At 40.3% G+C, this 23,249-nt stretch overlaps 2 protein-coding genes across 7 annotated transcripts in view; both read left to right on the forward strand.

The window, feature by feature from the left end:
* Positions 1-11,897, forward strand: part of slc39a8 (solute carrier family 39 member 8) — a 40,252-nt gene extending 28,355 nt beyond the window's left edge. Inside the window, exons 6-8 of one of the 4 annotated variants that reach the window (XM_057860446.1) lie at positions 9,375-9,570; positions 9,629-9,813; positions 10,166-11,888. In XM_057860446.1, the coding sequence (XP_057716429.1) occupies positions 9,375-9,570; positions 9,629-9,813; positions 10,166-10,312 (528 nt within the window). In that variant the 3' untranslated portion in view covers positions 10,313-11,888. Of the gene's footprint in view, positions 1-9,374; positions 9,571-9,628; positions 9,814-10,165 lie in introns of all 4 variants that reach the window. The other 3 variants (XM_057860447.1, XM_057860449.1, XM_057860448.1) reach the window with 3 other exon arrangements.
* A 479-nt stretch (positions 11,898-12,376) lies between these two features.
* On the forward strand, positions 12,377-19,072 carry nat8 (N-acetyltransferase 8). 3 transcript variants are annotated; one of them, XM_057860452.1, is made up of 2 exons: positions 12,377-12,487; positions 17,378-19,072. In XM_057860452.1, the coding sequence occupies exon 2, from the start codon at positions 17,397-17,399 to the stop codon at positions 18,057-18,059; it is 663 nt and encodes a 220-aa protein (XP_057716435.1). In that variant the 5' UTR covers positions 12,377-12,487; positions 17,378-17,396; the 3' UTR covers positions 18,060-19,072. The 3 variants fall into 3 exon arrangements, with proteins under 3 accessions (XP_057716435.1, XP_057716433.1, XP_057716434.1); XM_057860450.1 differs by lacking the exon at positions 12,377-12,487 and adding an exon at positions 12,895-13,265; XM_057860451.1 differs by lacking the exon at positions 12,377-12,487 and adding an exon at positions 12,902-13,209.
* Positions 19,073-23,249: the final 4,177 nt, after the last annotated feature.

A 23,249-nucleotide genomic window follows, 5' to 3' on the forward strand; every position in this document is an offset into this window, starting at 1 on the left:
TAATTTCCTGACTGTCTCAGGAAATTAGAATATTGTGTATTCTAATTTCCTGAGACAGTCCTGTATATATACACAGGACTGTCTCAAAAAATTAGAATATTGTGTATTCTAATTTTCTGAGACAGTCCAGTATATAGAATAGAACAAAAATACATTTTATAGTATAAATGAATACCGAAAAATAATAATAAACAGAGATAAGTAAACTTAAAATTACACTTAAGTTTCACTTTTCACGAAATGCGCATCAAGTACCCCCACAAAGAGGGGTTTGCTATTGCAGTGTCCTTTTAAAAGGCCAATTCTTGTAATTTCTTTTGAGTCCATATTGACAGCTCTCAGGGGGCCTTTTATTGGTCGGGGCCCTAAGCAACTGCCTTGCTTCCTTGTTCGCTAGCCCCCCTCTGTGCAGACTCCGTTGAAGGTGTTGAAATCTGCTGTAAATTCTCTGTTCGCAGTTTCATAGGGGGATCAATTAGCGTATCTAAAGTAGCTCTACTGTGAATTCAAAACTTGTAAACGAGGTTAATGACACAAAACAGCCAGCAGAGGGCAGGTAGGCCGGATTTGACTAAAGTAACGTAGCCTTTCAAGCAAAACGGTCCTGTCTGATTCATTCATTCATTCATTCATTCATCCATCATGCGGTACCATCTTTCCAACCTCAAGTGTCTAATCCCCTCGCAGCCATCTGATGACTGAGCCAATCAGGAGAAATAGGCGGGAGTTGCAGACGTGAGTAGGAAGCAACTATCTGGTTCAGGGGTGGGCAAACCGGTCCTCGAGGGCCGCAGTGGGTCCTGGTCTTTGTTCCAACTGATTCAGCACAGACAGTTTAACCAATGAGGTTTCAGTGGAAACAAGAAGCACCTGACTGCAATCAACTGATTGCACTTGTAAGAAACCAGATTGGTGAAAAGTTGTCCTCATGATGAGTACGAACAAAAACCCGCACCCACTGCGGCCCTTTGTGGAATAGTTTGCCCACCCCTGATCTGGTTGAATACAATGTCGGAGTACAAAGCTGGTTAGTTTCTGAAAAAATACACCTATTTTTATCATTAAAGGCAGTGTTATTTTCGTCAACGATGACGATACCGAAAATATTTCGTCAACGAACTATTTTTGTATGACGATGACGCGCTGAAAACGTGTCTTAGGAGACTAAAACAACGAGATGGATGCCAGTTGTTGTCTGGCGACACGAGAACGAGATGAAAATTTGCTATACAATGTGTGATATTTTCTTATTGTATGTGAAGTTAGAACGCATTTAGCAGTGTTTGGTCGTGTCACTCATGTAACGTGCTGTTCACCAGCCGCTGAGTAAGTAGTTCTGTGAAACATATGTGTCAGTTGCTGCTGCTGGTAAGTTTTGCTTTCTTATTTTGGCTAGATATCCCATGTTGCTTTAACTTGTAACGTTAGCATATCGTTCGCGTTAACTCGGTGTCTTCTTAAACTGTTGGAAAACATTTTACCAGAGCTGTTAACAGACTTGCAGGGGCCCGGGGACAAGACACCATTATAGGGCCCCCCCACCCCTGCCATCGGCTTGTCACGACAATATACACAGTACTTTTAACTAAAGATACACGATAATATCGGTCACCGATAATTATCAGCCGATAATGGCAATTATGACGTCACACAGATAATCCAGATAATAAAAAAATTCAACCGATAATGCAATCCGATAATTATATACTTGATTTTGCCTCCAAATGTGCGCAACCAAAGAATTCAGCACGCCGCTTCCTCAACCCCTCCCCTCTCTGAAGCCCCTGAGGGAGGAGGGTTTGAGGAGGCGGTGTTACACGACAAGAAGTAGTTGAATATTATGGCGGCTGTTACTGAAAAAACGACGCTCTCGCCATCTGCGAAACATGTACCGTAGAAGTTCCACGAGGCAGAAAGAAAGCGTCCTCATTCAAAAGCACTAACCCAGCAGCCATTTAAAACTGCATCACAAAGAATTTTGGAACGAATACGAGGCTGCTGCTAGCGGGAATGCTAAAGCTATTGTAAACACTAACCAAGTTAAACTACAGGGCTTGTGACGATACAGAGTCGGGCTGTTTGGGAATGCAGCCCAAGGCGGGTGGTAAATTCGCATCTAAGGCTAAACACCGGCACGACTGGAGACCGAAAGTCGGCAAGTAGCCGTCTTCCGACGGAGCCCGCCGCTCTGGCCGGTCCGAGCCCGGTTCCCCGGCTTCGGGACCTCCGGCGAACACCCCGGTTTCTCGAGCGTTCCCCCACGGCGTGCGAGCAGAGCCAGGACCCGAATACGCCGCGGCAAACCGGCTGGGGCGGGCGGATTATCCGGTACGAACGTAGCTGCCGCCGAGACGAGACATGTGTTTTTTTGTTTTTGTTTTTTTTAATCTATATGACCCGAGAACCAAAGCCCTGGATAAAAAAAAAAAAATGCAGTTTATACGACCACCATTCTTCATGAAAAAGTGATGTCCAGTAAGCAAGCTTATCATGACGGCATAGTGGTTAGATGGTAATTTAAACATGGAGAAAACGAAGTCAGCCAGTCAATAATGCATTCAGTATGTAAAATGACGAGCGACCAGATGACTTTGTAACGCTGCCTTTATTTTCGGCTTAACAAAACTCAGGCACAAAACAGCACGCACGCGGATGCGAGCTCCAACTCCGTCCAGATAGTACTGCCGTCAATCAGTTTAGCTGCTGTGAAGCAAATGTCGTGAAAGCCGCAAATGTAAACAAAGCGCTGCAGAATGAGTACATGACATCTCGCTCTTTTGAGTTAATCATTTTCACAGTGTGCAACAAAGCATATAACATTAGCAATCACTTTTCAAATTATTTAACATATTTCTATGATCAATTACAGTCACAGTAGATAATCAAATTCTTAAATCAATATTCTGTAGCCACAAATATTATTCAAAATCTTTCCTTCTTCCAAGTTTTTGTTTTTTTTTAGGATTAACTATAATAATGTATTGCTTAAAACAAGGCTGTTAAGATTATTTTCAGCTGACTATTTTTCTTCCAAGAAATCTGAGAGAAATACACTTGAAGCGATGGCAGATAATTTCACTTATTGCCAATAGCTTTACACTTAAAACTGACTAGTTTTAAGGAGGTGTGTTTTGCAGTGTATTAATGTTATATATGTTAGGAATTGCTTACTTTTAAAGGCATTTTGTGCAACTTAGGTATTTACTCTTTAAGTAATTGTTGCCAAAAGTTTACCATTACACAATGTTGGACAATCTGTCATTATTTAGATGTTTGAATTGACGACTTGTTCATATTTTATGTTGAAAAAAAAAAAAGCAATAAATTATATTTTTGCACAGTAATATTTTCTTTTGTGTGTACAGTGGTACCTCTACATACGAAGTTAATTCGTTCCTGGACCTTGTTTGTAAGTCAAAATGGTTGTATGTCGAGCAGGATTTTCCCATAGGAATACATTATAATTCCATTAATTCGTTCCACAGCCCAAAAACCTACACTAAATCCTTAATAAATACTGCTGGTACTATTACAAATGGCAATTACACATAGTAAAACGAATACATTACAAATAAAAATCGGAAAAATATAATAATAATACAATAATTCCTGTAATAATGTAACAAATCGGGTTCTAATGTGGCGGATGTTTTTTGCTGTACCAACATCACCGTTCACAGCCAACTCTAGCCCTAATTCTCTGGCTTCTTGTCCCCCTTTTAAAAACTTCATCATTTTTCTTCATTCACCTCTATGATCTTCATCTTTTTTTCTTTTCTCTTTTCTGCACACCCGAATTCTGACCAGAGGTGTCGCAAGGGTCCCCGGGGGCCCCAGGCAACAAGCAACATGGGGTCCTTTAAGCGTGTGCAAGTCAGGGGGACAGTTGGACTTGGAGCAATAGCATATTTAACTAGAAACTGCAATTTCGGAAGAAATTCGGTCTTTCCTCTGTGGAGATACAGATCTTAGCCCCACTCAGGTCTATCAATAGAATGGACAATAATGAAGCCAATGGCATTAAACAAAATAAACGCCATTAGAAATGATTGGGAGAATTGGACGTCCATGTCCGTCAATGGCAGCACCTTCCATAAACGTCAATGCAATCGGGGACATTTGGGGTACACATCCTATTGATGTCTGGTCATTTCCTGTTGATTTGGATATTTTTTTTGGCCATTGAAAATGAATGGGAAAAAAATTGGACGTCCATTGACGTCAATGGTATCAACTTACATAGGTGTCGATGGAATCTAAGTACATTGGCATCAATAAAATGAAAAAACATGATGAAGTGCCATTGGAAATAAATACGAAGTTTGGACATCCATGGACGTCAATGGCACCACCCTCCATAAGCGTCAATGCAATCGGGGACATTTGGGGTACACGTCCTATTGATATCTGGTCATTTCCTACTGATTTGGGGACTTTTTTTTTTTTTTGCCATTGAAAATGAATGGGAAAGAATTTGGACGTCCATGGACGTCAATGGTATCAACTTACATAGGCGTCAATGGAATCCAAGTACATTGGCATCAATACAATAAAGAAACATGCCCGTCAATGGCATTAAACAAAGTAAATGCCAAGAGAAATGAATGGGAAATTTGGACGTCCATGGACGTCAGTGGCAGCACCCCCTATAAGCGTCATTGGAGTCGGGGACGTTTGGGGGACACGTCCTATTGATATCTGGTCATTTTCTGTTGATTTGGGGAAATTTTATTTTTCCCCATTAAATTTGGTTTTTTCCCCATTGAAAATGAATGGGAAACATTTTGGACGTCCATGGCCGTCAATGGCATAGACATCCATATAGTCAGGGGGTGTGTACAGCGAGTGAAGGGGCCCCTTCAGGGAACTCAGACAGAAGGCTTTCACTGGCACTGTTGCTGCAGCAGTGCAGTAAAGCTGCGTTTGCTAAATCTGTTGGCCCTCTTGGGGCCCCTGCTGGGTGGGGGCCCTAGGAAATTGCCTGGTTTGCCTAATGGGACGCGACGCCTCTGTTTCTGACGACTCGCCACTTTTAGAGTTTATAACAATTACAGATTTGAATTTCCCGCTTCAGGGTACGTACCTAGTGTAGCCTTGAGTGCGCCAGAGCGTGGTCAAATCATTCTCTGCTCAGACGGGGGGTATATTTGAAATATGTAATATTATATAATATAAGTATATATCGAGTAGAACATAATATTTAACATAATATTTCATCAGACAATGATTTAGGTTCATTCAGGTTACCCTGTGGTCCTGAGGCCCGGGACAACGTACCGGGTTGCCTCTCCCCCCCGTCGACGGGCTTGCATTTTGCATACAGTTCGTGGCGTCCAGGTGTGTTTATTGCAAATAATGCGTTTTTTTCCTGCCGAGTGTGGATTATCATCATGAAAATGGTGACGTCCTTGTAGACTCTATAGTTATGTGCTCGTTTGTCATGTTCATTCGAAATTGTTGGGAATCTTTTATGTATTCATGGACTAAAACTTTTGAAGTTTATAGATATAAACATTTTGAGAATTGCCGACTCATACTAGACGAAATTTGAGTTTTCGTTAACTAAAACTAGACGAAGCAAGACGTCATACTGTGGCTAAATGTGGATTGGTTGCCTTATGATGGTGAGCCAATCAGCGGAAAGAGGCAGGAGCTGCAGACGTGAGTCATGTGACTATCTGCTTGAATACTATGGCGGAATGCAAAGCGGTTCTTGTAGACGGATCAATTTACCTTTTTTTCCTGAAATAAACTTAATTTCATGATTAAGAGGAGCAAATACACTTTTTTGACGGGAAACTTTTCACGAGTGTGACAAGAAGAGCCGTCGTCCAATCAGCCATATATTTTTTGAGGTTCCTCCCATGAAAAAGGTCTAAACGGGATTGTGCAATTTCATATGAGTAAAAGCGAATATATGTAGCGATCAATATGGCGTGCCATGTTCGGAGTAACTTTTGCCCAAAATGATTTGTAGTGCACTTTGTCCACCACTTAATATCTAAACACTTAATGAGAGCTGTTGATCTTATCAAGTAACGTACAGTCGGTAATCAATTGTTATCAGAAAGGCACGTGGCCGCCAGCCGCCCGCATGTTGGACTGTGTGACATCGTCAACAACTTTTGAAAGAGTGAGAAAACCTTGACGTGGCTGCTACGGCTCTTTCACAAGACTGCGAGCAAAGCGCAAGGGGCTGCTGCCCCCTTTTGGTCAAAGGCGGAGCTGTCAGGCGCCAGCACGAAAGAAAAGATGCTTTGTGCCCCAAAGAGCTGCAGTTGTCGGCAAAGTTTCTCTTCTCACTTTCAAATTAACATTCCTTTTGGTGACTTCCAGGGGTTGAAGTGGCTAGAATTTCTTGCCGGAACTCCCCGACGTCAAGGTCACCATGGAGCCAGAATTTTTATGTATTTTTCATTCAAAATTGTATTTTTTCAATGATTTGCAAAATAAAAGTTAACAAAAACAGCAATAACTCCAACATCCATCTCCTAATTTTTATTTAAGATTAAGATTGCGCAAACATTGACTTTTTTGAATCATAAGGAAATGGAAAGGAAATGAATAAGTAGCCTAACATAAATGAACAAATATAAGTCCAAAGTGCACATTGACAGCTAAGATGTTCTGAACCTCCCCATCAGAGCAAATAAAACTAAATATGATAAATAAGCCTCCTCAACTCTTTCGTTGCTCTTAAAGATTTGATCCATTTTATGTTTCATTGCTCTTTTTTTGTCGCATCAATTCAACAAGCTTTTCTTTTTTTTTTTTTTTTGCTGTTCCAGAAAAAAATGAACCAATCAGAGCTAACCATCTCTGCTGATCACATATCAGTATGTCAGCAAATTGAACGGATAAATGAGTCCAGGCGTTTTGCTTTCGTTTGTGCTTAATTGGCCTGCCAACTCTCCTGACCTGAACCCCATAGAGAATCTGTGGGTTATTGTGAAGAGAAAGTTGAGCAACACCAGACCCAACACTGTGGATGAGCTTAAGACCGCTATCGAAGCATCCTGCGCCTCCATAACACCTCAGCAGTGCCCCAGGCTGATTGCCTCCATGCCACGCTGCATTGTAGCAGTCATTTCTGCAAAAGGATTCCCGACCAAGTTTTGAGTGCATAGCTGATATAATAAATTGAAGGTTGACTTTTTTTGTATTAAAAAACACTTTTTCTGTATTGGTCGGATGAAATATGCCAATTTTTTGAAATCAGGATTTTTGTTTTTTGTTGACTTTTTTGCCAAAATCAATATTAAAACAATAAAAGGCTTGAACTACTTCAGTTGTAATGAGTCTAAAATATATGAAAGTCTAATGTTTGTCATTACATTACAGAAAATATAGAACTTTATCAAAATATGCTATTTTTGAGAAGGACTAGTATTGTGCCGGCCTATTCATAAACCACAAAAAAAAAAAAAAAACGATTTACCTTCTCACCAAATTTAGTAAAACTCTTTACACGGCTATTCTAATGCCCTTCTAAGTTGCTGTTTTCTTGTGCAACAATGAAAAATAAATGTATTGGTGCATAGGTATCAGTAAATAAGGTATGCTTGCCGCTTTTCACTTCCTGATAGCGTCTACGTCAGGCTACGTGGCCCCTCCAGTTTTACGCTTGCCGTGGACCGCTCTTCACACTGGGCTGACGCTAGTGTGATAAGGTCTTTACTTGTGAAAATACAATGCTTACAAAATATATACGTACAGTAGGGAGAACAAGTATTTGATACACTGCCGATTTTGTTGGTTTTCCCACTTGCAAGCCATGTAGAGGTCTGTAATTTGTATCATAAGTTCTCTTCAACTGCGAGGGACGGAATCTGATACAAAAATCCAGAAAATCACATTGTATAATTTTTAAATAATAAATTTGTATTTAACTGCATGAAATAAGTATTTGATACATTACCAACTAGTAAATATTTCGGCTCTTAGTTCTTTTTTAAGGACCGCTCCTGTTCTCCACTCATTACCGGAAGTAACTGCACCTGTTTGAACTTGTCACCTGTATAAAAGACACCTGTTCACATCCTCAAACAAACAAACTCCAACATCTCCACAATGGCCAAGACCAAAGAGCTGTGTAAGGACATTAGGGATAAAATAATAGACCTGCACAAGGCTGGGATGAGCTACACGAAAATAAGCAAGCAGCTTGGTGAGAAGGTAACAACTGTTGGAGCGATTATTAGAAAATGGACGAAGTTCAAGTTGACGGTCAATCTGCCTCGTTCTGGGGCTCCATGCAAGATCTCACCTCTTGGGGATTCACTGATCATGAGGAAGGTGAGGGATCAGCCCACAACTACACGGCAGGACCTGGTCAATGACCTGAAGAGAGCTGGAACCACAGTCTCGAAGAAAACCATCGGAAACACATTACGCCATCATGGATTAAAATCCTACAGCGCACGCAAGGTCCCGCTGCTGAAGCCAGTGCATGTCCAGACACGTCTGAAGTTTGCCACTGACCATCTGGATGATCCAGAGGAGCAATGGGAGAAGGTCATGTGGTAGGATGAGACCAAAATTGAACTTTTTGGTCTAAACTCGGCTCGTCGTGTTTTGGAGGAAAAAAAAGGATGAGTACAACCCCAAGAACACCATCCCAACCGTGAAACATGGAGGAGGAAACATCATTTTTTTGGAGATGGGTCGTGGCTGGGTCTTCCAGCATGACAACGACCCAAAGCACAAATCCAAGGCAACTAAAGAGTGGCTCCGTAAGAAGCATCATAAGGTCCTGGAGTGGCCTAGCCAGTAACCAGATCTGAACCCGATAGAAAATCTATGGAGGGAGCTGAAAGTCCGTGTTGCCCGGCAGCAGCCCCGAAACCTGAAGGCTCTGGAGAAGATCTGCATGGAGGAGTGGGCCGAAATCCCTGCTGCAGTGTGTGCAAACCTTGTCAAGGACTACAGGAAACGTTTGGTATCTGTAATAGCAAACCAAGGTTTCTGTACCAAATATTAAGTTCAAATTTTGTGATGTATCAAATACTTATTTCATGCAATTAAATGCAAATGTATTATTTAAAAATCATACAACGTGATATTCTGTTTTTTTTGTATTAGATTCCGTCCCTCACAGTTGAAGAGAACTTATGATACAAATTACAGACCTCTACATGCTTTGCAAGTGGGAAAATCAACAAAACCGGCAGTGTATCAAATACTTGTTCTCCCCGCTGTATTGTATTGTAAAAATATGTGCAATCTTGTCATTTTTTGGTGGGAGCAACTAATCACACAGGGCCCTGTATTTCACCTACTGGTGGAGGTATACTACATAGGATAATAGTTTACAATAATGAGTGTAATGGCTGAAGTGATCGAAACTGTTGTGTCGAAGCAGTTTTTTATGTCAGCAGGACGGTCGGGCTTGCTGCTTGGCCGGCAGGCGTCTAGCAAGCATCAAGACGGTGGCCTGGATGATCACGCTGAGCGACGCCGTTCACAACTTCATCGACGGGCTGGCCATCGGCGCCTCTTTCACCGTGTCCCCGCTGGCCGGCTTCAGCACCTCCATTGCCATCGTCTGCGAGGAGTTTCCCCACGAGCTCGGTACGTACAGTACTTTCTGCCGACCACCAGCAAAATGTTGACGTGAGTACCGCCGCAGGTGACTTTGTGATCCTGCTCAACTCGGGCATGAGCGTCCCGCAGGCCGTCTTCTTCAACCTGCTGTCGGCGATGTCGTGCTACGTGGGGCTGGTATTAGGTGTGCTGCTGGGCAGCAACTTCGCTCCCAACCCCATCTTCGCCGTGGCCGGCGGCATGTTCCTCTACATCGCTCTGGCTGACATGGTGGGTCTCGTCGACGTGCTTCTTTTTTCACAAACCGGCTCGCTTTTTGCTGTTTTTTTTTCCCCTCGCTATATTGCATTCATATTTGATTAGATGACTCATTTTTGGAACAATCAAAAAAACTTTACAATGTAGAATCTGGTGTGATGTCAGACGTTTAAAAAAAATTTTTTTTTTTTTTTTAATGATAATAATAAATGAATAATACAATAAAAAATGAGATGGTTTTGAAAGAAAAAAAAATTTGATTGCATAAAAATAAAAACAATTTTAAAAAATTAACATTTCTGAAAAAGGTAAACTCTAAATTATCCAAAATTAATGGCATGATAATGATGGCGTTGGTGCTCAGTTCCCAGAGATGGACGCCATCTCACGGCAACAGGAGGGCACCCGGGCCAAGGCTCTCTTCTTCCTGATCCAGAATGCTGGGCTGCTCAGCGGCTTTGCTGTCATCCTGCTTATCACTGTGTTTGCCGGAGACATCAACCTTGGATAAGAAACCTGCAACAGGACTTTAGTCTTCCACATTCCAAAAATGTTTTCTACAGACAAAACGATATACAAACAGACAAAATGCAACCATTGCTTGGTGCTGTACTGTACAGTTTTATTCTTTAGCTATGATTTTCTTTGTGTTTTTTGGTCCTTGCTGTACAATCAAACTTGATTTTAGAAGGGAATGATGTGTATTTTTATTTCATCTTTGAGAGGGTTTTATATTGAAATGCTCAGGGTTTATTTGGGTCTCGTGTAAAAAAAAAAAAAAAAAAAAAAAAAAAAAAGGGGGACCGTGTAAATCTGACTCCGATGCAAAAAAACCTCTAAGTATAAATACAAAATATTTTCAATATTGTAAATAATAATGCAATGATTGGAGTAGTGTCACCAAGTGTTCTAGCACTTTCAAATCCATTTTGATCATTTTACATTTTTTAATTTCAAGTGTTTTTATGACTTCTATAAATTTTTAGACGGGAATGAAAATTGCTGCGAATAGTTTTCTCAATATGAATTAAACATGTTGTCCCTTTATTTCTGGATGAATCAACATTGCTGCTACTGAAGTGAAAATCAATCTTCACTTAGAATTGGTTCTTTTTGTCTTTTTTTTTTTTTATTGATGTGATTGTCTGGCAACTAATTCAGGAAGTATCCCACCTATGGCCCATAGTTAGCTGGGAAGGGCTACAGCAACCCCAAGACCCTCGTGAGGATAAGCGGCACGGAAGATGGATGATGTGATTTTTCCAACGTGATAGAAAAACACCCTTAAGGAGGATTAAATAATTTCCACAGACTTCCTAATATATAATTGTGAAGTCTATGTACTTTCATTGTCACTTCATCAAATTTCATTTCTATTATTTGTAGTTCAAATTTAGAGAATTAAAGAAATACTCAGAAATATTATTTAATTAAAAAGAACAAATAGTCAATGAATGCAAAATGTATACCCTTAACTCATTAGCTGCCATTGACAGATGAACCAGAATTGCTTTAAAAATCGACCACACAGTAACTTTGTCAAATTACCACATACGACTCTGAAGGTAAAGAAACACACCAACAACCTCCCAATACCAATAACCTTTTTCATTAACGAACTCGTTGGCTGCAATTGACAGCGATAGACGCTCAATCCATTTTGACTTAGAGGGCAGCGATCGAAACATGATCATGCCAGTTATCCTAGTTAACTGGGGCGTCACTAGGTTTAAAGAACGGGGGGCTTAGCCCCCAGGAGTTACACAAGATGTAAGTAAACAAAACTTCACAAACAGCTAACAAAGACTGATAATTTATATATAAGTGTAACACCATTTACCATATATATATATATATACACTAGTATACTAATATATTATGCTTGCTATATATAATCTTCTTCTTGGCTTTCTCCACTTTCTAATCATTCCTCTCCAACTCACCTTTTAAATAGAGGTCTCTCCCCGTCACCCTCTTTGCTCCTCTGCTCTGACTCCTACAGGTCAACAAAGGTGGTGGAGAGATAATTATTAGTGTATTATTATGACTATCCACTGATGATAATCATACGTAAATGCGCTCAGCTCCTGTACTCATCTATGCGTAAAGTGAGAAACACAGCTGATGCTCCAGAAAGAAGTCCCCCCAAATATAGTGGTAATAAGAGTGCACACTTCACTCTACAAGGAGCATCACAATGCATTTCAGACTAACTAGCTAGCAGCAGCTAAGTAGCAGCGGGTTTTTTTAGACCTGGGATGTAGCTTTTGACCGCAAAACAATAAAGGTAAGACATGCCCAGAAAATGACTGCAGGGAAAAAAAAGTCGTACCGACTGCTAGCAATGTCACAGGGAAAACGTGGACTGGATTTTCAGAGATGTGGGGATTCTCTATATCAGAGGTAGCCAACTCCGGTCCTTGACGGGCCCCTATCCAGCTTGTTTTCCATGTCTCCCTCCTTTAAAACACCTGAATCAAATGATCTGCTCATCAGTAAGCTCTGCAGAAGCCTGATAACGATCCTGATTATTTGAGTCAGGTGTGTTGGAGGAGGGAGACATGGAAAACAAGCTGCTCTATATGAAAAAGTAGAATGGATCGGATAGTGACACACTGAAAGGGCGCTCTACCTTACTCTATGAAGGAAACTGACAGATTTGTGATCATATTCAAGCTAATGACAGGTTATATGATTATTGATTTCAACTAATATTCTGGCAATTTCATAGTGAATACGTCCTCATTTTTTGTAATTTGTATTTTTTTTTTAAATAACACCGAATTATTTAGGGGGGGCTTAAGAATAGTTTAGGGGTGCTGAAGCCCCCCTATTTTAGGCCTAACGACGCCACTGATAGTTAACATAGTTTTGATGCGTACCATTATAACTTTGTTACAATTAATGATAAAAAATGAATTTGAACTATTTTTGAAATTAATATAAAATAAATGAACTACTAATAAAAAAATATCATTAAAAATAAATTAACTTTAAAGGCTACATTTTTGTGAGCTCGCTGCTCGAAAGTGACGTGTTAAATGTATGAAAAGTAAATAGGAAACGCGGTAGTTGCCATATCTATATTCACCAAATGTTATAGTTCATTCGTTCCGAATTAATGTCGTTCGATGCTGATCAACACAAACACGAACGTTATCAATTGCATTTTGGCTCACTAGTCCTATGAAACGGTAACTTCGTGTTGAGAAGCGTTCTATTTTTCCCATCTTGCGTTTGGAGCCATGAACGCATCACCGGCCATCCTGCCTCCGAGGGCAACATCAACTTTGAGAATGCTAAGCTAAACTGCGTGAGATGACCTCACTTTAGTTGCCTTCACCTTCAGGCGTTGACCTTAACGCTCCTCTTCCACTCGAACCCGACCGGAACGCTGAGATACACCGGGTGCGTTGTTCGTCTTCATTTTACAAGCTTCTCTGGAATCACATACAGATGTCATGGTGTGTTAGCGTCGCTTTGCCAACTAGCTAGCTAGCTAGCTAGCTAGCTGTAGCCTTTGTTTTCTGCATAAAATAAATGGCAACACAAATCTGAAAAAACAAAACAAAAACGTTCTTTTAACTTGCTGAAATATACACCGGAATCATAAAAGTTGCCTGCGGTTACATCTCAACAAATGATTTTATCCTAGTGATTTTGAGGTTATTTGAGGACTTGACAAGCCAGCCAGACTTTGGCCATGTTCAAAATACATGTAAGTCTGCTGAGGTTGATAAATTTAAATGCGCTGATACACATTTTTTCACTTCCGATCCGATACCAGATCTCGTTTTTTAATTCTTTAATAGTATTCAGGCTTCGCTGTTTGAAAAGTCCAGGAGAACCATCGACAACTGTCTTGAATATGAGTAGCAGAATAATCCGTATTCTGATTTGGCAAATACTGTACTGTCATTGTCTCATCTGTATGATGTACCCTGATTTCATTATTGGCAAAAGAGGAAAGAAGACTAAAATAAACAGTAATTTCTAGGGGTACATGATCTCCATTTTTTGAAACCGATATCGATAACTTCCTGCTCCTCAAGGCCGATACTGATAGGATAACCGAGAATATATATACAGGGTGTCCCATTTACCATAAAGTCTCTTTACCATTTAAAAAATGTATTAAAAATGCAATTAATTAGATATTTTATTCAGATTTGTTCTATTGTATTCAGTGTTTATTAAAGTTTTTTTTTTTTTTTTTTACACTCCATTTGTGTGTTTCCGGGATCCTGTTTGTTTTAGTGAGGAGGCAACCTTTCATGTTTCAGGGAAACTGAACAAACACAATGTAAGAATCTGTGGATCAGAACACCCCCACTTGACTAGAGAAATTGAGCGTAATAGCCCAAAGGTGAATGTGTGGTGTGGGATCATGTGCATTTGAATAATTGGTCCATTTTTCTTCATCGAGACATCAATTTCTGCAAATGTTTACCTTGACCTTTTAACTGAATATGTGGCACGACAACTGAATGACCATCAAACAACCATTTTTCAGCAAGATGGTGCACCACCATATTGGGGGCTGCATGTTCGTGGGTTCCTCAATCAAACATTTCCAGACCGATGGATTGGAAGGGATGGGCCAATTCCTTGGCCGTCACGTTCACCAGATATCACTCCTCTGGACTTCTTTCTATGGGGCTATGTTAAAGATATCCTGTATCGAACAAAGATAAGGGACATTACTGACCTTAAGCGAAGGATTACTGATGCCATTGCCACAATTGATGAGGCAATGCTACAGCAAACATTGCAAGAAATCAAGTACCGTCTTGATGTGCTTCGTGCAACTAATGGTGCCCATGTAGAAGTGTATTAAAAGGTAAAAAAAAAAAACTTCAATAAATGCTGAATATAATAGAACAAATTAGAATGAAATATCTACTCATTTGCATTTTAATAAATTTTGGAAATGGTAAAGAGACTTTATGGACACCCTGTATATAATTTTTAAATGCATATTCACATAAATCTTTGAACATGTGTAGGCCAAAAATACTAGTGGTGGATTCAGCATCGACTTGCCTTTGCCCTAACCAGAATTTTCATAATGACATGAACATTATTATAATGAACAAAACGAAGACAAGAACGTCCATGAAACAACTCAAACGCACACATCCCAATCCATCGACACCGTGCCAAAAATATTATATATGATCGGACCTATTAATAATGTTATTGGATTTATTGGGATGGCATAATTCCAGTTATCGGACCGATAATTATTGTGCACCTGTAGTAATTTCTTCTGCCAAAACGTATTTATTCGGGATTATCTGATAATGGGTATACTATAACATAAGTAGAGGTATGCATAAAAATTCTTATAGATCTGCAACCTTTTTTTTTCCTCCTCATGATTTTTATCTTCATGATTTTAGGGTCAGAGAAGAACTCTTGTGCTTGGACCTATTTATTAATCCTGCCAGGATTCCTGTCTTTGTCATTTTCAACTGCTTTCCAAATACAGTGGTACCTCTACATACGAATTTAATTCGTTCCAGGACCTTGTTTGTAAGTCGAAATGGTCGTATGTCGAGCAGGATTTTCCCATAGGAATACATTATAATTCCATTAATTCGTTCCAAAGCCTAAAAACATACACTAAATTCTTAATAAATACTGCTGGCACTGTTACAAATGGCAATTAAACATAGAAAAACAAATAAGTTATAAATAAATAAGTCAGAATAATATAATAATAAGAAGAATAATTAATAATTATTCCTGTAAATAATGTAACGAATTGGATTCTAATATGGCGGACACTTTTTACTGTCCCTGAACGCACCGCGAAGCTGACGTCACGGTGAGATAGGTCGGTGCGGTAGAGATAATACTTTCATTTTCTTGAGAGCAGTCAACTGCTTAAGACAATGGGCGTTTTGTGTTGGATAAGTTCTTAAATAAATGATAAAAACGTGACGAAGCTGGCGATTTCCTTGGCAATGTTACCACAATAATAATTGTCACCTTAACTTATAAATAGTGGCGAACGGTGGTCGGAAGAGGACCATGGAGCTGTATTGTTGAGCCAGTTCAGGGACGCGCACACCAAGCTCATATTTTTCTATAACTTGCATCTTCATTTCAAAGGTAAGCATCACTTTTTTCCTTGTTTCTCCAACTGTATCAACTTTTTTTGAAAACTGTGTTGATTTCTCACACAAGAAAATCCACCGTGCGTTCGTTTGCAGTGCTGTCATGTCGTCGTATTTCGAGCAACTCGTCGGATGTAGAAACAAATGGCGGCTCAAATTTTACGTCGGATGTCGAAAAGATCGTGTGTCGAAGTGATCGTATGTAGAGGTACCACTGTATTCATATTGTTGGACTTTAAAAGCATGTCTTTTAAAAAAATGTTTTTTTTTTTTCTTGTTAATTATTTTTTCAATTCCAACATTTTTATTTGCGTTTTGATTTTTTTTTTTTTTTTAATTGTTTCTCAATCATTGTTTAAATTTTTTTTTTTTCAAAAGCATGTCTTCATTATTTTTCAATTTTCTTGATTTAAGTGCCTTTTATTTTTTATGAATTTGATTTTATTTTGAATTTATTTTCATTTAAAATATTGTTTATTATCTATTTTCATTATTTTTATATTCATCATTGTTTTAGTTTTTCTTTTAATGTTTTAAACTGTTTTTTAATCTATTGAATGTCAAATTTAATTAAAAAAAATGTATATATATATATATATATATATATATATATATATATATATATATATATATATATATATATATATATATATTAGGGCTGTCAAAATTATCGCGTTAACGGACGTTAATTAACTTTTTTACTTAATCACGTTAAAATATTTGACGCAATTAACGCAGATGTCCCGCTTTGACAGATTTAAATGACAGTACAGTGAAACGCTCACTTGTGTTTTATGGAGTTTTGCTGCCCTCTGCTGGCGCTTGGGTGCGACTGATTTTATAGTCTTCAGCACCCATTACATTGTGTAAGTAATTATTGACATCAACACTGGCGGGCTACTAGTTTATTTTTTGATTGAAAATTTTACAAATTTTATTAAAACGAAAACATTAAGAGGGGTTTTAATATAAAATTTCTATAACTTGTACTAACATTTTTCTTTTAAGAACTACAAGTCCCTCTATCCATGGATCGCTTTTAACAGAATGTTAATAATGTTAATGCCATCTTGTTGATTTATTGTTATAATAAACGAATACAGTCCTTATGTACCGTATGTACACGTATACGAATTTATATGTCCATCTTGTGTCTTATCTTTCCATTCCAACAATAATTTACAGAAAAATATGGCATATTTTATAGATGGTTTGAATTGCGATTAATTGCGATTAATTACGATTAAGTAATTTTTAAGCTGTAATTAACTCGATTAAAATTTTTAATCGTTTGACAGCCCTAATATATATATATTTAATTTCTTAGTCATTGTTTTAATTTTTTTCAAAAACAGGTCTCAAATGTTTAGGTTTTTTAAAATTAAAAATAGTCACTGCCAGAGTGTGAATGAATTACAAATTTACCCCGAAACATTTTTTTTTTTTTTTTAAAGGCTTTTTCACGGGCAGCCAATGGCGCTGGTGGAGATCCGCGAATACCGCGAGGGCGACGGCCCGGCGGTGCGGGAACTCTTCACTTTAGGCATGAGCGAGCACGTGCCGACGTCCTTCGTGCACGTCCTGAAGCAACCGCTGAGCCAGATGCTTCTGGTGTGCACCTTTTGCGCCCTCATGGCCAGCTCCAAGTCCTTCTTGCTGCCCATCCTTGCTGTCACACTGCTGCTGGCCGCTGCCCGCCAGCTGCTGGTCCACAAGTTCAACGGCTACATTGATGCGTGCTGTGGTGCCGACCTGGCCCACATCGGTGACACCTACATGTCGCCTCCCGACGCCTGTTTCTGGGTGGCCGAGTGCGAGGGTCGCCTTGTGGGCACCGTGTCCTGCTTGCCTAACCCCAGCTACCCGGACTGCCTGGAGCTCAAGCGCATGTCAGTGCGGCGCGGATACCGTCGTACCGGCGTTGCCAAAAAACTGTGCCGGACAGTAGCGGAGTTCACGCGAGCCAGGGGCTACGCCGGCGTGGTCCTGGTCACTTCGGTGGTCCAGACGGATGCGCAAAAGCTATACGAAGGCCTGGGCTACAGCAAGGTGCGGGAGTTTGTGGAGGCCGACATTGCTGCCAAGCTCATGAACTTCTCACTCTTTGAGTACAGATTGGACCTCGTCCAAAAGTGAGTCTCTTAGTTGGGACAAAACAGGTTTTGTTTAGCATAAACGGGACCATGCACCAATTTTCTTTTGGATTAAAAAAACAAAAAAAACAAAAATTGATGTCTTTTCATCAGCTTTATCTTCTGGTCCAAAATGCAGCACAACAAAACTGCAAATTGAAAAAAAGTCACATTTGGATGGAAAGTTTTTTCATTTTGGTGCTCTTACAGTGTATCCCAAAAATGAGTAGTGAGTACACCCCTCGCATATCTGCAGATGTTTAAGTTAGGGCTGTCAAACCATTAAAATTTTTAATCGAGTTAATTACAGCTTTAAAATTAATCATAATTAATTGCAATTCAAACCATCTATAAAATATGCCATATTTTTCAGTAAATTATTGTTGGAATGGAAAGATAAGACACAAGATGGATATATACATTCAACATATGGTATATAAGTACTGTATTTGTTGATTATAACAATAAATCAACAAGATGGCATTAACATTATTAACATTCTGTTAAAGCGATCCATGGATAGAAAGACTTGTAGTTCTTAAAAGATAAATGTTAGTACAAGTTATAGAAATTTTATATTAAAACCCCTCTTAATGTTTTCGTTTTAATAAAATTTGTTAAATTTTCAATCAAAAAATAAACTAGTAGCCCGCCATTGTTGATGTCAATCATTACACAATGCTCATGGGTGCTGAAGCCTATAAAATTAGTCGCATCCAAGCGCCAGCAGAGGACGACAAAACTGCATAAAACACAAGCAACAAAGTGACATTGCACTGCGCTGTCATTTTAATCTGTTTGAGCGGGGCATGTGTGTTAATTGCATCAAATATTTTAACGTGATTAATTTAAAAAATTAATTACCCCCCGTTAACGCGATAATTTTGACAGCCCTAATTTAAGTATATCTTTTCATGGGACAACACTGACAAAATGACACAACACTGACAAAATGACACTTTGACACAATGATAAGTAATCTGTGTGCAGTTTATATAATAGTGTTCATTTATTTTCCCCTCAAAATAACTCAAAATATAGCCATTAATATCTAAACCCCTGGCAACATAAGTGAGTACACCGCATGGGAACTACGTACATCCCTAAATGTCCAAATTGAGGACTGCTTGTCATTTTCCCTCCAAAATCTCATGTGACTTGTTACAGGAGTGCTGTCAGCATTGCTGCAGAGATTGAAGAGGTGGGGGGGTCATTCCCATCACCATGCTTGACTGTAGGCATGACACACTTATCTTTGTACTTCTCACCTGGTCGCCGCCACACATGCTTGAGACCATTGGAACTAAACAAATTAATCTTCGTCTCATCAGACCATCGGACATGGTTCCAGTAATCCATGTGCTTTTTTGACATGTGTTCAGCAAACTTTGCAGGCTTTCTTGTGTACCGTCTTCCTCCTCCTGGGATGATAGCCATGCACACCAATTTGATGTAGAGTATGGTCTGAGCACTAACAGGCTGACCCCTCACCTCTTCAATCTCTGCAGCAATGCTGACAGCACTCCTGTAACGAGTCGCATGACATTTTGGAGGGAAAATGACAAGCAGTACTCAATTTGGACATTTAGGGATGTACGTAGTTCCCATGTGGTGTACTCACTTTTGTTGCCAAGGGTTTAGATATTAATGGCTATATTTTGAGTTATTTTGAGGGGAAAATAAATGAACTCTACTAAGCTGCACACAGACTACTCTTCAAAGTGTCATTTTGTCAGTGTTGTCCCATGAAAAGATATACTTAAATATCTGCAGAAATGCGAGGGGTGTACTCACTTTTGTGTTACACTGTATAAAGGCATATATGAAAAGGAGAATGTTGTGTATTTTGTCTTGTGTTACTGTAGGTTAGCCTGTCTTACCATACTTTCATTTGGTGTGGCTACCTGCTCATCCCGGTATGCTGCTTTGCAGCTGTGCTACAGTCGTGTATAGCGTATAATCATTCATACACATTCTACTCGGAAAATGACATAAGGAAAACGACATAAAATAATTCAAAGCTCTGTTATTTTTCAAATTCTTATACAATATTCTTTCTGCTGGGATGCACTTGATCAGAAAGATTCCAATAAGACAAGATAAGGATCAAGTACTCACTTTTTTTTTTTTTTTTTTTTTTTTTTTTTACTTAAAAGTACAGATACAGGGGCAAAAAAAGTACACGTATCAGAGAAAAAATACTCAAGTAAAAATGTACTTCCTTTAAAATTCACAAGTAAAAAGTGTATTTTCTCCCGATGCAAAAATGTGATAGATATAATTATATCGATAATGAAATCTGAGCCAATATTCTAAGAACCAATTCAGAAAATTTATTGACCGCTCAATTTTGTTTAAAACTGTGCTGAATGGAAAAAAAAACAAGCAAAAAAATTGGCTGTACTCGACGCAGAAGCTTAACAAAGCTCAAAAGATTTCAAAACTTCGTTTAATGGTGGATTGCAAGCAAGTATCAGGTGCATACCCCCACATACTGGACAAGAGAGTGCAACACCCATCTGTTGGCGCGCTGCTCTCACTGTTGGTTTTTAATTGGTCAAGATCTTGTTCACCTGCCTAATCTGGTGTTGCTTCCCAATATCTCTGTTTGGGAAGCATTTGATGGACTCACTATGTTTTTGTATTACTGTATTGCATTCAGTATTTTATTAGATTGTTTTCCTGAGTTTCTTCCTTGTTTTCTCATCTATCTTTGTATTTTTTTTTTTCTAATTTTATATTCTTTAAACAGTAATATTCTTTATTATGGAAATGATATTTTAGTTTCTGTATTTTTTTATTGGTGCATTATAGATTTAAGGTGCTTCAATTTAATTTATGAATCTTGGATTCAGAAGGAGCAGTGTGGTTTTCGTCCCGGCCGTGGAACAGTGGACCAGCTCCACACCCTCGGCAGGGTCCTCGAGGGTGCATGGGAGTTCGCCCAACCAGTCTACATGTGTTTTGTGGATCTGGCGAAGGCGTTCAACCGTGTGCCTCGGGGAGTCCTGTGGGGGGTGCTTCGGGAGTACGGGGTACCGAGCCCCTTGGTAAGGGCTGTTCGGTCCCTGTACGACCGGTGTCAGAGTTTGGTCCGCATTGCCGGCAGTAAGTCGAATTCGTTCCCAGTGAGGGTTGGACTCCGCCAAGGCTGCCCTTTGTCACCGATTCTGTTCATAATTTTTATGGACAGAATTTCTAGATGCAGCCGAAGCATTGAGGGGGTCCAGTTTGGCGACCTCAGCATTGAATCTCTGCTTTTTGCAGATGATGTATTGCTGTTGGCTTCATCAAGCCGTGACCTCCAACTCTCACTGGAGTGGTTCGCAGCTGAGTGCGAAGCGGTTGGGATGAAGATCAGCACCTCCAAATCCGAGACCATTGTCCTTACTCTGAAAAGGATGGAGTGCTCTCTCCGGGTCGGGGATGAGATCCTGCCCCAAGTGGAGGAGTTCAAGTATCTTGGGGTCTTGTTCACGAGTGACGGTAGGAGGGAGCGGGAGATCGACAGGCGGATCGGTGCAGCGTCTGCAGTAATGCGGACTCTGAACTGGTCCGTAGTGGTGAAGGAGCTGAACCGAAAGGCAAAGCTCTCGATTTACCAGTCGATCTATGTTCCTAACCTCACCTATGGTCACGAGCTGTGGGCCGTGACCGAAAGAACAAGATCCCGGATACAAGCGGCCGAAATGAGTTTCCTCTGCAGGGTGTCCGGGCTCTCCCTTAGAGATAGGGTAAGAAGCTCGGTCATTTGGGAGGGACTCCGCGTCGAGCCGCTACTCCTCCGCATAGAGAGGAGCCAGCTGAGGTGGCTCGGGCATCTGGTTCGGATGCGTCCAGGACGCCTGCCTGGAGAGGTGTTCCAGGCATGTCCCACCGGCGGGAGGCCCGGGGATGACCCAGGACACACTGGAGAGACTATGTCTTTCGGCTGGTTTGGGAACGCCTTGGGATCCCGCCGGAGGAGCTGGTTGAAGTGGCTGGGGAGAGGGAAGTCTGGGTTTCCCTGTTAAAGCTGCTGCCCCCGCGACCCGACCCTGGAACAAGCGGAAGATGATGGATGGATGGATGGATATTTTTTCCTTTTTTTGCACAACACCCCCCGTCCCCCTCTGTTTTAGCAGAGAATGGTTTGACCCTGATCTGGCGTACTCAAGGCTACACTAAGTATGTGCCCTGAAGTGGGAAATTAAAATCTGTCATTGGTATAAACTCTAAACATGGCGAGTCGTCATAAATCTGGTGCGCAGAAAAGAAAAAAGAAATGAAGATCATAGAGGTGAAAGAGGAAAAAAATGAAGGATTTTTTAAAAAAGGGACAAGAAGCTAGTGAATTAGGGCTAGAGTTGGCTGTGAATGGTGATGTCGGAAAGTGAACAACAGCCGCTAACACTGAACGTTTAGATTCGCGATCACCGTGACCAAAGCCCGATTCGAGTCTGTCACCGGCCGCTTGTAGCCTGTTGAGCTGCTGTATGACAAGACATGCTGCCCGCGTAGAGCCGAGGAGGGAGAAGGTGATGGGAGATCAGGGATATACGTTAGTCTGTGGGGAGCAGGTGCACGAGGCTGAACAGACTCTGGTCCGGCGGCTGGATTTATCTTGAGTTTACAACCCACTGTGTATTATAGCAAACGCTAATATGAATCCATCAGCGAAACAGCACAAACAAGTAGTAGCTACGCATTTACTTGTCTTTGCAAGTGACTGTAGCTGGAGGAGAGCGAGCCTTCAGTCAAATGGAAATAAAAAACTACCTACGCTCCACCATATCACAGGGCACGCTTAACAACCTAGCCATGCTCTCCATTGAGCGTGAGCTTGCTCAAAAACTGGATTTCACTGATGTTATAAATGACTTTGCTGTCAAATCATCACTGTTTGAGGGCTTGATAACCCCAGGGATGTGGAAGGGGCAGGCACAGGATGTTTAGTTAAACTGTTTTATTGCTTAGCAGGCAGGCATAGCACTCTCAGTTGTATTTTAGCCTACATGGGACAATAGATGGAAATTGTTTATATTGTGTCACATCACATTACGGTATGTTAAATTGAACTGACCATCTCAAATAATTTGAAAATTTACACTGTCATTGCTTGCAAAGCATTAAAAGTACTGCGTATGTTGGCGTGACAAGCTGGTTGCAGGGTTGGGGTGGGCCTTTAGTGGTCTCTTGTCCCAGGGCCCCTGCA

Source organism: Corythoichthys intestinalis, chromosome 15 (assembly GCF_030265065.1).
Source record: "Corythoichthys intestinalis isolate RoL2023-P3 chromosome 15, ASM3026506v1, whole genome shotgun sequence".
NCBI lineage: Eukaryota > Metazoa > Chordata > Actinopteri > Syngnathiformes > Syngnathidae > Corythoichthys > Corythoichthys intestinalis.